Consider the following 13,443-nt stretch of genomic DNA (forward strand, 5'->3'; position numbering starts at 1 on the left):
AAAGTAAAAAAAATATCATACTTTATGATGTTAGTTTTAATAAATATATATATATATATATATATTTTTTTTAAATCAAGGAAATTTCTCTGGCATTTCATTCTTTTTGCTGTTTCGAAAACGTACGGAATCGTGACACAAGTGTAACGTATTGAACCGAACTGTGAATTTTGTTAACCATTACACCACTTATTATTAGATATTAGTACTTATTCATTAGATAATAGTACTTATTTTGATATTGACTAGTAACTATTATTTTGTTACTATTGAACTCTACAGTGGCTGTTCTGACTAACAGTTAGTCATGCTAAAGAATAACCACTAGTTGCTAATTAATAAGTAACGTTACTAGTAATTAATGGAATAGATACTAGTATAGAAAAAAATATGTAATGTAATAGCATGAAAATAGATTCTAGTCGGTTTAAATGTTTAAATGTTAAAACGGCTTGCCATAGAAAGTTCGGTTTGAGGCTGATTGGTGTCAACTAAGCTTAAGTAGCTAGCACGTCCATTTAGAGAAAAAAAAAAACATTTAAGTTAGCTGGACCAACTGGCACTAACGAAAAAAACTTTTAGATAATATTTCGGGAATCACTCAGTATTAGTATTACCAATATTATAACATAATTACAAAGTCATTGATGGGGACGTCAACTCAAGTGCAAAAGACAGCGACTACTAACAGCGTTAACTAGTAGGTCCATTTAGAGGGAAAAAAAACATTTGAACTACTTTCTTAGCTGAACCAACTGGCACTAACGAAAAAAACTTTATGATAAAATGTCGGTATTTACAAAGTCCTTGATGGGGACGTCGACTCAAGTGCAACACAAGACGAAGACAGCCTTTCTTTGGCAACTAAACCAGCTTAAGCACGTCCATTTAGAGGAAAAACAAACAAACATTTGAATTACTTAGCTGGACCAACTGGGACTAACGATAAAAACTTTGATAACATTTCGGGAATCACTCACTATTAGTATTACCAATATTATAACATGTCAAGTACAACACGAGACAGCGACAAGAGACGATCGACCTTGGTGCGCAATGCGGAGCATGTTGCGCGGACTGCAATCACATATCCGTCCGCCACAGAACCGGAGAAACCGCCTTTTCCACCACACTTAAACGAAAGAAAAAAAAAACAATCTAATCCGAAAAACATCTATGCTTATCACTTTTTTAATATCATTTTACTAAACAGCATACACATAATAATAATAATAATAATAATAATAATAATAACAGCAAAACAATATAAGCTATTATACATTGACAAATTTAACTAAAATTACAAGGCTGACATTTGGAGTATTATGGGTGAAATTGATTTTATAATTGGGTTTGGTCCCATATGTTCCTGAAGGGATCAAGGTGGTCAGAACAGCTCTTTTGAAACCCCAGGCCTTCAAAGAGCACTTAAGGCCTATGGACATTTACTCATCACCCTCAAACAAAGACAATGACAAAAAAAAAAAAAAAAAACAATAAACAAATCACTATTTCTAGAATATAAATATAATTTTATATATAACTTTAGAATAACTAGTACTGGAAGAAACGTGTCACTGTCTGCCCAAGCCAAATTCCCAGTTCCCAAAAAGCATGTGCCTATAACTCATATGTTATCAGTTATTGACAGTTTGGTTTATTCCTTGCCTTGAGTTTGAGGGACTAGATCTGTCAATTTGTGCCAACCTGCCTGTATCCTATAGGCCTATACTTCTCAGAGATGATCAGATCATAAAACATCAGTAAAGTCATCCTGAAACTGCTTTCCCCATGCTAACTGACCTGCCTAAAGTGATAGTTTAAAAGAGCAAGGTGACCAAAATAATTAAATTATGTAGAGAATTCGGTTGAATGCAATACACAACCGTGATATTGACAGGGATACAAAAACCAATAGCCAAGATGCATTCACGAATAGCGCCAACACGCAGCTACAGCATAGCTCCTTCGGAGTGATAACACTATGGGTGATAAGCCTGAAGATATTTGCAAGGTGTCTGCCAGCCGTTAGCAAGAAAACCTGCCCTTAAAAATACTGCTTGCTGGCTAATTTCAAAATGTTACTGCATATTTAAACGAATAACCATGCTATTGTAACCAAAATATTAATTTGCAAAGTCAGTCACTGACTTTGCAAATAATATTTTGATTACAATAGGAGGGTTATTCTACCACAGCTGCTTAACACCGACTAACATACAGGACGAGTTGACCAAGTCCTTGTGGCCTGTGTCGCCTTGACGCAAATTAGGGTTACACATTTTTGGAGGTGCGCACATCGAGCTACGGCCAGGCTTGGAGGGGGGTTCGCAGAGGGTTTCTACGGGAGTACGTCGACGCAGAACCATTAATGCAGCCTTTAGCCATTTTTGTCAGAAAACTTGGGGGAGGGGGAGAAGGGGGAGTTAAACTTTCTTGATTTTACCATTTTAACAACACCATAAAAAAAAAACATTATTAATAAGCCTATATCTGGAATCTGATTTTTTTTTTCAAACTAAAAGGGGTTTAAAATTCTTGCAATTATAACATAATGAAAATCCCCGTTAAATTCTCCCTTTTTCATAGGCAAATGTCGTCCCTAATCACAATTTTACTACCCACTCTTATATAATTTTATAATAATGAACTACAGTATTCTTTGATAATTGGGTTAATGGAATTATTTTTATATCTCAACTCTTCAATCAAATTTCAATTTGTTATTATTCTGAGATATTGGTAAAGTATGAAATTCATGTTACTCCAAAAGAGATGCACTCGTGGCTGATGCAGTGCCACGAGTTATCATGCTTCATAAAGGATTTTCTTTTTCATCTCTTTGCTCAGTGTATCTGTGTAAGACATTTGTAGGTTAAAATAATCCATTCTTCATCTAAAAAAAACAAAACAAAAAAAAACAATAACAAAATCTTGTCATGGAAAAAAGTTTGGACAACCTACTTACAAAATGAGAGAAATTAAGTTAATTCATAGGTTTTACCCAAAAAAGTGCTCTCTCAAAAGACTTAAGAATGACATACCATTTCTGTTCAGAGAAACATTTACATTTATTTTTGAACTGCTCTTTCACAGTATATTTTCAAGTTCAAGTTCAAGTTCAACTTTATTGTCAATCAAACCATGCAACAGTACTTTGGTGGTACATTTGTGGTTTTATCAAATTTTATGTGAATCCTAACTGAAATTTTTCTGTTAGCTAAATTTCACATAAATGTACATTTTCCTTTTTACGATTTAAACATGAACTGGAAATTTATTTTGACTCTATTGAGTTCTCTAAAAACTTGGCTAACTTCTCTAAACTTCTCTAAAAAGAAGTTTGAAGAACAGGCTGTGTTTAAGGGCTTGGCACTTAATCTGGAATGAAAGACTTTAGGAAATTAGTCTGGACTGAGGGGGAATCTGCAATTATGACAATGACAATGGTTGTTAATTTTTGTTTTAACAGTCATTTCTGATGTCTTTTTTGATTGGTTGACGTTTCGATTGTGGCCTTAACATATTTTAGGTAATTTATTGGCTAAATCTTTGAAGAATCTTTGAAGAAAATAATATCTTTGAAGAATTTCAGTCAGGTTTCAGGCCCCATCATAGCACAGAAACTGCACTTGTAAAAATCACAAACGACTTGCTACTTGCGGCAGATCAAGGCTGCGTCTCATTGCTAGTTTTACTTGATCTTAGTGCTGCGTTCGACACTATAGATCATGAAATACTCATAGATCGATTACAAAACTATACAGGTATTCAAGGGCAGGCATTAAGATGGTTCAGATCATACCTGTCCGATCGCTATCACTTTGTGTATTTAAATGGGGAGTCATCGCAGCTAACACCAGTAAAGTATGGAGTGCCACAAGGATCTGTCCTAGGTCCTCTACTATTTTCAATTTACATGTTACCCCTTGGTAATATTATTAGGAAATATGGGATTAGTTTCCATTGTTATGCTTTGTTATAGGGAGAGCCTTTTCTCATTTGGCTCCCAAACTCTGGAATAGCCTTCCTGATAACGTTCGGGGTTCAGACACACTCTCTGTGTTTAAATCTAGATTAAAGACTCATCTCTTTAGCCAAGCATTCACATAATGTATCTCATAACGTTGTACTTCAGTTACATCTGATCAAATGCACATTAATATTCTTCAGCTTGGGCTAAACACATCATTTTTGTTTGGTTGGAAGTTGGAACAGCAGCTACGCTAATTATTTCTCTATTTGTTTCTCTGTTTCTGCCACGGGATTTCCATCCCGTGGTAACTAGGATTTACACAAGATTCAGTCTGGATTCAGAAGAAGAGATGATGCCGACCCCTCAGAGGACCGCAGATGATGCCAGCCTTGAAACAACATACAGCACTACATAATTTTCTTACAAGTTTGATCACAGCACATAATCATTGCAATCAGTGTTCATCATCTGTTCGATTACACAGTTACTGATTTTAACATTCATATCATATGTACATCGACTTGACATACAGTATTCACCACTAAATACTAAAATTACTAAATATATTGTAGTAGCCTAAACTTTTGTACAGCGCTTTGCAACGATTCGTATTGTGAAAAGCGCTATACAAATAAACTTGAATTGAATTGAATTGAATTAAATCTTGATGTTTATGGACGTTTAGATTGTGGCCAGATTGGACATCATTATTCACGTCATAAATCGACTAAATCTAGATGTCAACGGATGTCCAGATTATAGCCAGTATGAGCATCTGTTTTGAACTAGTTTTGGCTGTCAGTGGACGTTTATATTGTGGCCAGATTGGACATCATTATTCACATCATAAATCGACTAAATCTAGATGTCAACGGACGTCCAGATTATAGCCAGTATGAACGTCTGTTTTGAACTAGTTCTGGCTGTCAGTGGACGTTTAGATTGTGGCCAGATTGGACATCATTATTCACGTCATAATTCGACTAAATCTAGATGTCAACGGACGTCCAGATTATAGCCAGTATGAACGTCTGTTTTGAACTAGTTCTGGCTGTCAGTGGACGTTTAGATTGTGGCCAGATTGGACATCATTATTCACGTCATAAATCGACTAAATCTAGATGTCAACGGACGTCCAGATTATAGCCAGTATGAACGTCTGTTTTGAACTAGTTCTGGCTGTCAGTGGACATTTAGATTGTGGCCAGATTGGACATCATTATTCACATCATAAATCGACTAAATCTAGATGTCAATGGACGTCCAGATTATAGCCAGTATGAACGTCTGTTTTGAACTAGTTCTGGATGTCAGTGGACGTTTAGATTGTGGCCAGATTGGACATGTTTATTCACGTCATAATTCGACTAAATCTAGATGTCAACGGACATCCAGATTATAGCCAGTATGAACGTCTGTTTTGAACTAGTTCTGGCTGTCAGTGGACGTTTAGATTGTGGCCAGATTGGACATCATTATTCACGTCATAAATCGACTAAATCTAGATGTCAACGGACGTCCAGATTATAGCCAGTATGAACGTCTGTTTTGAACTAGTTCTGGCTGTCAGTGGACGTTTAGATTGTGGCCAGATTGGACATCATTATTCACGTCATAATTCGACTAAATCTAGATGTCAACGGACGTCCAGATTATAGCCAGTATGAACGTCTGTTTTGAACTAGTTTTGGCTGTCAGTGGACGTTTAGATTGTGGCCAGATTGGACATCATTATTCACATCATAAATCGACTAAATCTAGATGTCAATGGACGTCCAGATTATAGCCAGTATGAACGTCTGTTTTGAACTAGTTCTGGATGTCAGTGGACGTTTAGATTGTGGCCAGATTGGACATGTTTATTCACGTCATAATTCGACTAAATCTAGATGTCAACGGACATCCAGATTATAGCCAGTATGAACGTCTGTTTTGAACTAGTTCTGGCTGTCAGTGGACGTTTAGATTGTGGCCAGATTGGACATCATTATTCACGTCATAAATCGACTAAATCTAGATGTCAACGGACGTCCAGATTATAGCCAGTATGAACGTCTGTTTTGAACTAGTTCTGGCTGTCAGTGGACGTTTAGATTGTGGCCAGATTGGACATCATTATTCACGTCATAATTCGACTAAATCTAGATGTCAACGGACGTCCAGATTATAGCCAGTATGAACGTCTGTTTTGAACTAGTTCTGGCTGTCAGTGGACGTTTAGATTGTGGCCAGATTGGACATCATTATTCACATCATAAATCGACTAAATCTAGATGTCAATGGACGTCCAGATTATAGCCAGTATGAACGTCTGTTTTGAACTAGTTCTGGCTGTCAGTGGACGTTTAGATTGTGGCCAGATTGGACATCATTATTCACGTCATAAATCGACTAAATCTAGATGTCAACGGACGTCCAGATTATAGCCAGTATGAACGTCTGTTTTGAACTAGTTCTGGCTGTCAGTGGACGTTTAGATTGTGGCCAGATTGGACATCATTATTCACGTCATAATTCGACTAAATCTAGATGTCAACGGACGTCCAGATTATAGCCAGTATGAACGTCTGTTTTGAACTAGTTTTGGCTGTCAGTGGACGTTTAGATTGTGGCCAGATTGGACATCATTATTCACATCATAAATCGACTAAATCTAGATGTCAATGGACGTCCAGATTATAGCCAGTATGAACGTCTGTTTTGAACTAGTTCTGGATGTCAGTGGACGTTTAGATTGTGGCCAGATTGGACATGTTTATTCACGTCATAATTCGACTAAATCTAGATGTCAACGGACATCCAGATTATAGCCAGTATGAACGTCTGTTTTGAACTAGTTCTGGCTGTCAGTGGACGTTTAGATTGTGGCCAGATTGGACATCATTATTCACGTCATAAATCGACTAAATCTAGATGTCAACGGACGTCCAGATTATAGCCAGTATGAACGTCTGTTTTGAACTAGTTCTGGCTGTCAGTGGACGTTTAGATTGTGGCCAGATTGGACATCATTATTCACGTCATAATTCGACTAAATCTAGATGTCAACGGACGTCCAGATTATAGCCAGTATGAACGTCTGTTTTGAACTAGTTCTGGCTGTCAGTGGACGTTTAGATTGTGGCCAGATTGGACATCATTATTCACGTCATAAATCGACTAAATCTAGATGTCAACGGACGTCCAGATTATAGCCAGTATGAACGTCTGTTTTGAACTAGTTCTGGCTGTCAGTGGACGTTTAGATTGTGGCCAGATTGGACATCATTATTCACGTCATAATTCGACTAAATCTAGATGTCAACGGACGTCCAGATTATATGCCAGTATGAACGTCTATTTTGAACTATTTCTGGATGTCAGTGGACGTTTAGATTGTGGCCAGATTGGACATCATTATTCACGTCATAAATCGACTAAATCTAGATGTCTATGGACATTTAGATTATAGTCAATATGAACGTCTTTTCTCAACTAGTACTGGCTGTCAGTGGACGTTCAGATCATGGCCTGGACGGGCGGACGCGATATCAACATGTTTTGTACGTCCACAGACGTCCCTTGCTCAGTGGGTGGATTAGAAGATTTGAATACATAAAAAAAATAATTTTCAATCATTTATTTACCACAGATGTTTTTTGAGTAGGTGGATGAATTTTCACATTAATTAACATTATTAATCCAATATACTGGCCTTGCTATGACTTTATTCTCAAAAGATTTTAACTTTAATATCATCTGGCTACAACTTTATTCTCGCCATTTTGATTTGATTGTCAAAATATTATGACTTTAGTCTCGTAATCTTACTTTATGTGGCACTAAAACACTGTCAAAAAATCAAATGATTTGAGCAAATAATAAGTTAAAAACACACCTGGATTCAAGTTACTTTGTTTTCCATTTGGCAATTTATTTATAATCCTTCAATTACATGGTTGCATTTACAGAAAATGTTTTATTACTCTGACCATAATTAAACTGTCTTCCAGAATGAATTCACAGATGATTGTAGAAATTGCTCCTTTTATAAACCTCATCACTACGAGGAAAATGGCGATTTAATCCCAGAATGAGTTTGCAAATGATATTTCATGCTGTTTTGGTATGTGAAACTCTTCTCACACTGAAGACACTTGTAAGGCTTCTCTCCAGTGTGAACTCTCATGTGAGTTTTAAGGTTTACTTCAGTCATGAAACTCTTTCCACACTGTTCGCAGGTGAAAGGTTTCTCTCCAGTGTGAGTTCTCATGTGAATCTTAAGGCCTCCTTTTCTTGAGAAACTTTTTCCACAGTCATGGCACATGAAAGACTTTCCTCTGATGTGAGTTATTACATGACTCTTAAGGTGATTCATGTCTGAAAAACTCCTTTCGCACTGATGACATTTAAATCTGTTTTCTCTCGAGTGAATCTTCGTGTGATTATTAAGGCTTTCTTCACATCTGTAACTCTTTCCACACTGAGGGCAGATGAACTGCTTCTCTCGAGTGTGAATGATCATGTGACTCTTAAGATTTCCATTTTGTGTGAAACTCTTCCCACACAAGTTGCAGGTGAAAGGCTTCTCTCCAGTGTGACTTCTCATGTGGACATTAAGGTGACTATTCTGTGTATAACTCTTTCCACACAGTTCACAGGTATAAGGTTTCTCTCCAGTGTGAATGATCATGTGGGAAATGAGGTTTGTAGATTGAGCTTTTTTTGGTGGGGAAGTGTTTTCAGTCTGTGAGCAAACGATTGAGTTTTCTTCAGTTTGGAAATCACGCTGTATCTCATTTTGATCTTCTTCTTCTGTTTCATTCAGTTCTTGACTCCTCTTTTTCAGTGCCATCAGGTCTGAGGTAAAATACGAAATATACAAGTTAACACCAGTTTAATGGCACAAAGCAACAGACATCAAAACATGTCACATGTAATCTCTAAATTAATGTAAAACAACATAAAGATTGTGTATTCATGTGGCTTATTGGCATCTTTTTATGAAAACATCAAATACAAACACATGACAGATAATATACCTGCTAAACTACTGAAATAAATGTACCCTATAATTTCCAAACCTCTTGTTAATATTTAACTCTATTTTCTTTGGGACAATTCCCAAATACATCTGTAATCAAAATTATTCATTGACCTGCAAGACATTTTGCTACCAAGAACAACATTTTATGAAAGCAGTTCAAAAAAGGTATCAATAAACTATTATAGAAAGTTTATTAATATCTATTTGAGTGATTCTGAGAATGTAAATTGATGAATAATGAAAAAAAAAAAATCAAATTGGCTCTAAACATGCACATTCAAACGTCAAATTTACTGCAGATTTTTTAATTCATTTTATTTTATATTCATTTTATATATTACCTCCAGTTAACACTGTCTGTATATGTCAGTAAGCTTCTTTGTCGCTTAAAGAATGCTGAACACTGCCTTTACTTTTGACTGAATTGCCTAGCAACTTTTTGATGCCTGTTGTTGTTTAAATATTATTACTCAATAAATAAAAAATTTATTTTTAAATGTAATATTTTAAACAGTTTAGTATTGAGAAACATGCGTGTATTTGTGATGGTGATTTTAGTTACATTGTTCCGCCTTTAGATGGCGACAAGAGACCGTTTTATGAGTGAGCAGTTAATAGTGTTAAAGGAGTAGTTCACTTTCAGAACAAAAATGTACAGATAATGTACTCACCCTCTTGTCATCCAAGATGTTCAAGTCTTTATTTCTTCAGTTGTAACGAAATTGTTTTTTGAGTAAAACATTTCAAGATTTCTCTCCATATAATGGACTTCTATGGTGCCCCTGACTTTGAACTTTCAAAATGCCGCTTCAAATGGCTCTAAACGATCCCAGCCGAGGAAAGAAGGGTCTTATCTAACAAGACAATGGTTTATTTTCTAAAAGAAATTACATTTTATATACTTTTTAACCTCAAATGCTCATCTTGTCTAGTGCGGCATTAAATTCAAAAGATTAAAAAGTATATAAGTTGTAAATGTTTTTAGAAAATAACCCATCGTTTCGCTAGATAAGACCTTTCTTCTTTGGCTGGGATCATTTAGAGCACTTTGAAGCTGCATTAAAACTGCATTTGGAAATTCGAACTCAGAGGCACCATAGAAGTTCATTATATGGAGAGAAATCCTGTTTTACTCAGAAAACACAATTTCTTTACGACTGAAGAAAGAAAGACACGAACATCTTGGATGACAAGGGGATGAGTACATTATCTGTTTGTTCTGAAAGTGGACTACTCCTTTAAGCGGAAGTTATTTTTAGCTTCAACAGCTTGCCACAGCTAATAAATGCACTGAGCATCAAAATCACCTTTAACAGATGAACGGATATTAATATTTTCTTCAGTAAACATTCAAACTAATGTCATATCATTGTGAATATGAATAATGAATCAGATGCAGGTACGTTAATCACTCGCTCAGTCCATCTCTCTCTCTCTCATTATACTCATTTATGATACAGTGAGGTTTTAACGCAGTAATACAATAGGCTTCGTTACTAATTCTAAAGTGACATTTTGGAATTAGTAATGAAGTTTATGCTCAGCTGACCAACGATCAAACTTTGATTTGAATTTGTGGCGGAAGGAAGTAGTTTGCAAAAAAGAGGGCTTTCAAAGACACTCTGTTGTTATTTTGTTTATGTATTTAATTTGTTTTGTTTATGGCTGTATATCGGCACTCTGTGATGGCCTGCGGCCTTGTGCCTATGGCGAATCACAACCGTGCCAATATACAGCCATATCTCAAGTCTACTCGTGTGATATTGCTCATTTATGTTCAGGTACGTTAATATGTTAGTATGACATTGGATTAGATATTGTTGCATAATTAAGTGACAGAAATATACGTTTTAAGTTTTGTTTTGTTAAATGTCACACAATGTAACTTTTGTTTAGTCTATTTCTGCATTTTTTTAATATCTCAATTTCTGTAGAGCTGGACATTTTCAAAAAAGAATCAAATGAGTGAGTTCAGCTTTGAGAATGAAAACTAACCTGTTTGTTCCTCAGTATCTTCATGTTTGACTCTGAATGTTTCTTCAATCTTCATGTCTTCACTCTCCTCTTTAATAAACAATATCTTTGTTTGTGTCTCAGTATCTTCATGTTTGGCTCCGAATGTTTCTTCCATCTTCATGTCTTCACTCTCCTCTTTAATAAATGCCATCTTTATAATAGTGTGTCGCGTGGATCACAGTCGTTCCACCAGGACTTCTGTGTTTAGGATGAGAATGATTAATAGAAAGAAAAAGAAAATCTCTGGGGGTGTCTTAAACAGCTCCCCAGTTCAGTAATCAGCACACTTGTAAGTAGGATTGCTAACCGCGTTTCTTACAAGTAAAACGTGTGTTTAAGGTTTCGAAGTTGTGTCCTCACTTTTTGTCAACACTATCAGACATTAAATAAAATGTAATAAAATTAGGGAATGTCACTCTAAAGGACCCCCTTGCCACAGTCCTCTTCTGCAGAGTACAACAATGTCAAAGTTTTATAGTTTTAGAAAATTGTAATATTTCCTGTGTCACAACCTTCCAATTCTTCCAATTTCTGAGGAAATTATTTGAAATATTTAGATCATTTTATTCTCCTGAAGCAGGTTCTGTTAGCCTCTAGCATCAACAGAAAAAAAAATGGCTACTACATGAACTCCATTTGTTTTGTGAAAGAAATGGCAAATTTGTCAGCACTGTCAGATGTCACCACCGTAAGATTTTGTGCTCCAATGATATATCAAAATACTTAAATGTGACTCTTAAATAGAAGCTTAATAAACAATAACAAACTCACTGTTTGTTGTGGTTGTTTTAATAAAGTAATTAATTGATTCATTGTAGTTGATAGTTAAAATGGCTCCAAATTCAGGTTTTGGTCACCACCGACATAAGAATATTTTATACTTTATATTTGTTGTGGCATTGTTGGTCACATCTGTCTACTAACATGAGAATATGTTTTGAAATGTTAAAAACATCTAGAAAACTGTTAAAGATAATGTTAAAATTATGTTACACAGTCCAAGTTAAAAAACACATTTAAAAAAAGAGAGAAAAGTTAGGAGGTTGTATCAAAGCATAGGTCAGTAGCTTATTACATGCAAGATACATAAATGTAGCTTCCTTTGTCTGAGCACAAGGTTTTATTTTTATTTATTTTTTTCAATTTTGCACCCTGTTTTGTCCCACTTCTCAAGAATGACTGAATAACAAAACATTTTCCATCGTTTGTAAAAGTTATCATTACACATGTTTGTTCTCGTTGCATTTACACTGTTCTCATCAGCGAGCCGCGATTCGAAACAGTGAATCATTTTGTGAAGCAAATGATTCAATTGACTCGGAGTTTGGAATCGTATTTATGATCTGAATCACTACACACGGAACGAAATCAGACGCGGTGTGGATGCGCTTTACTCACACTAAATAAAGTTCATTATTAGATTAAATATTACAACGATATACGCAATAATTACAAGTTTAAATGGCTTGTAAACCAAAATAGACTAAACGCGTTATATGAATTTAAACACTTTAAATGATTAAGACTACAAACCTCTCTTCAGCTGAAACCATACACTGATGCAGAAACCAACCAAAATAAAAGTCCTTCTTCTATTGACTTTTTATGGCGTTTGCCACACAAACGATAGGTGCATTCCCGCCACCTACTGGGCTGGAGTGTGGACCCTTGATATCAGGAAGAATCTAAATTCATAACCGAAAATAATAATAGTAATAAAAAAAACATTAAAAAAATAATTTGTATAATCAATATTAAATAAAATACTTTTCTAAATCCTATGAAACAATTCTGTTTTCTTGAAATATCTTATCAATGCTTCATATATTCTATTATGATCTCCTCCATTATTTAGCAGAGGTTTAAGTGAAAAATTATTAGCATCCATTTCTCTTAATTCTTTTATCAAACATGCCCTTTCATTTTCATACTCAGCACAATACATCAGTACATGCTTTACGGTTTCATCTTCCCCACACTTACTGCAATTCCCAGAAATAAAGATGCCAATTAAACCATTGTAATTTATATAGTACTAGACACAATTTTGAATGTTTAAAACCAGGGATTAAAAACGAATTCCAAGTAAAAACTGTATTTTTTTCTTTACATTTCCAGAGAGCGAAATGAACGAAATGAAACATTACTTAATAAATTCAAGGCACTATAATTTCCTTATTCATTTGATACAACTATTATAGCTATACAATTAATATATATATATATATATATATATATATATATATATATATATATATATATATATAACATTATATTATTTTGTCATATTTTATTTATAATTTATATATGAAAACTTCGTTTTGAAGTGCATTCGTTATGTTTGTATAAGAAAATTCGTTAACCTAGCCTATTAATAATTTTAGAAGAAGTTAAAAGTTAAGAAAAAAGCATTTAGCTTGTAGTC

The 13,443-nt window shown here is 35.0% G+C and overlaps 2 protein-coding genes across 2 annotated transcripts in view; one reads left to right on the plus strand and one right to left on the minus strand.

Annotated features, from left to right (window-relative positions):
• LOC141333833 (uncharacterized) overlaps nt 1-13,443 on the plus strand; it is a 376,082-nt gene that overhangs the window by 60,370 nt on the left and 302,269 nt on the right. The gene's annotated exons all lie outside the window — the stretch shown is intronic.
• Nucleotides 7,911-11,208, minus strand: LOC141333872 (uncharacterized). The gene is made up of 2 exons (XM_073839029.1): nt 10,998-11,208; nt 7,911-8,815 (listed from the first exon to the last, which is right to left on the minus strand). The coding sequence occupies exons 1-2, from the start codon at nt 11,167-11,169 to the stop codon at nt 8,019-8,021; spliced, it is 969 nt and encodes a 322-aa protein (XP_073695130.1). The 5' UTR covers nt 11,170-11,208; the 3' UTR covers nt 7,911-8,018.

Source organism: Garra rufa, chromosome 4 (genome assembly GCF_049309525.1).
Source record: "Garra rufa chromosome 4, GarRuf1.0, whole genome shotgun sequence".
Classification (NCBI taxonomy): Eukaryota; Metazoa; Chordata; class Actinopteri; order Cypriniformes; family Cyprinidae; genus Garra; species Garra rufa.

Coding starts and splice junctions, on each gene's coding strand:
- LOC141333872 (XM_073839029.1), bottom strand. CDS start 11,169: ATGGCATTTATTAAAGAGGAGAGTGAAGACATGAAGATGGAAGAAACA. Junction 8,816..10,997: donor AGATACTGAGGAACAAACAG/GTTAGTTTTCAT, acceptor ATTTTACCTCAG/ACCTGATGGCACTGAAAAAG.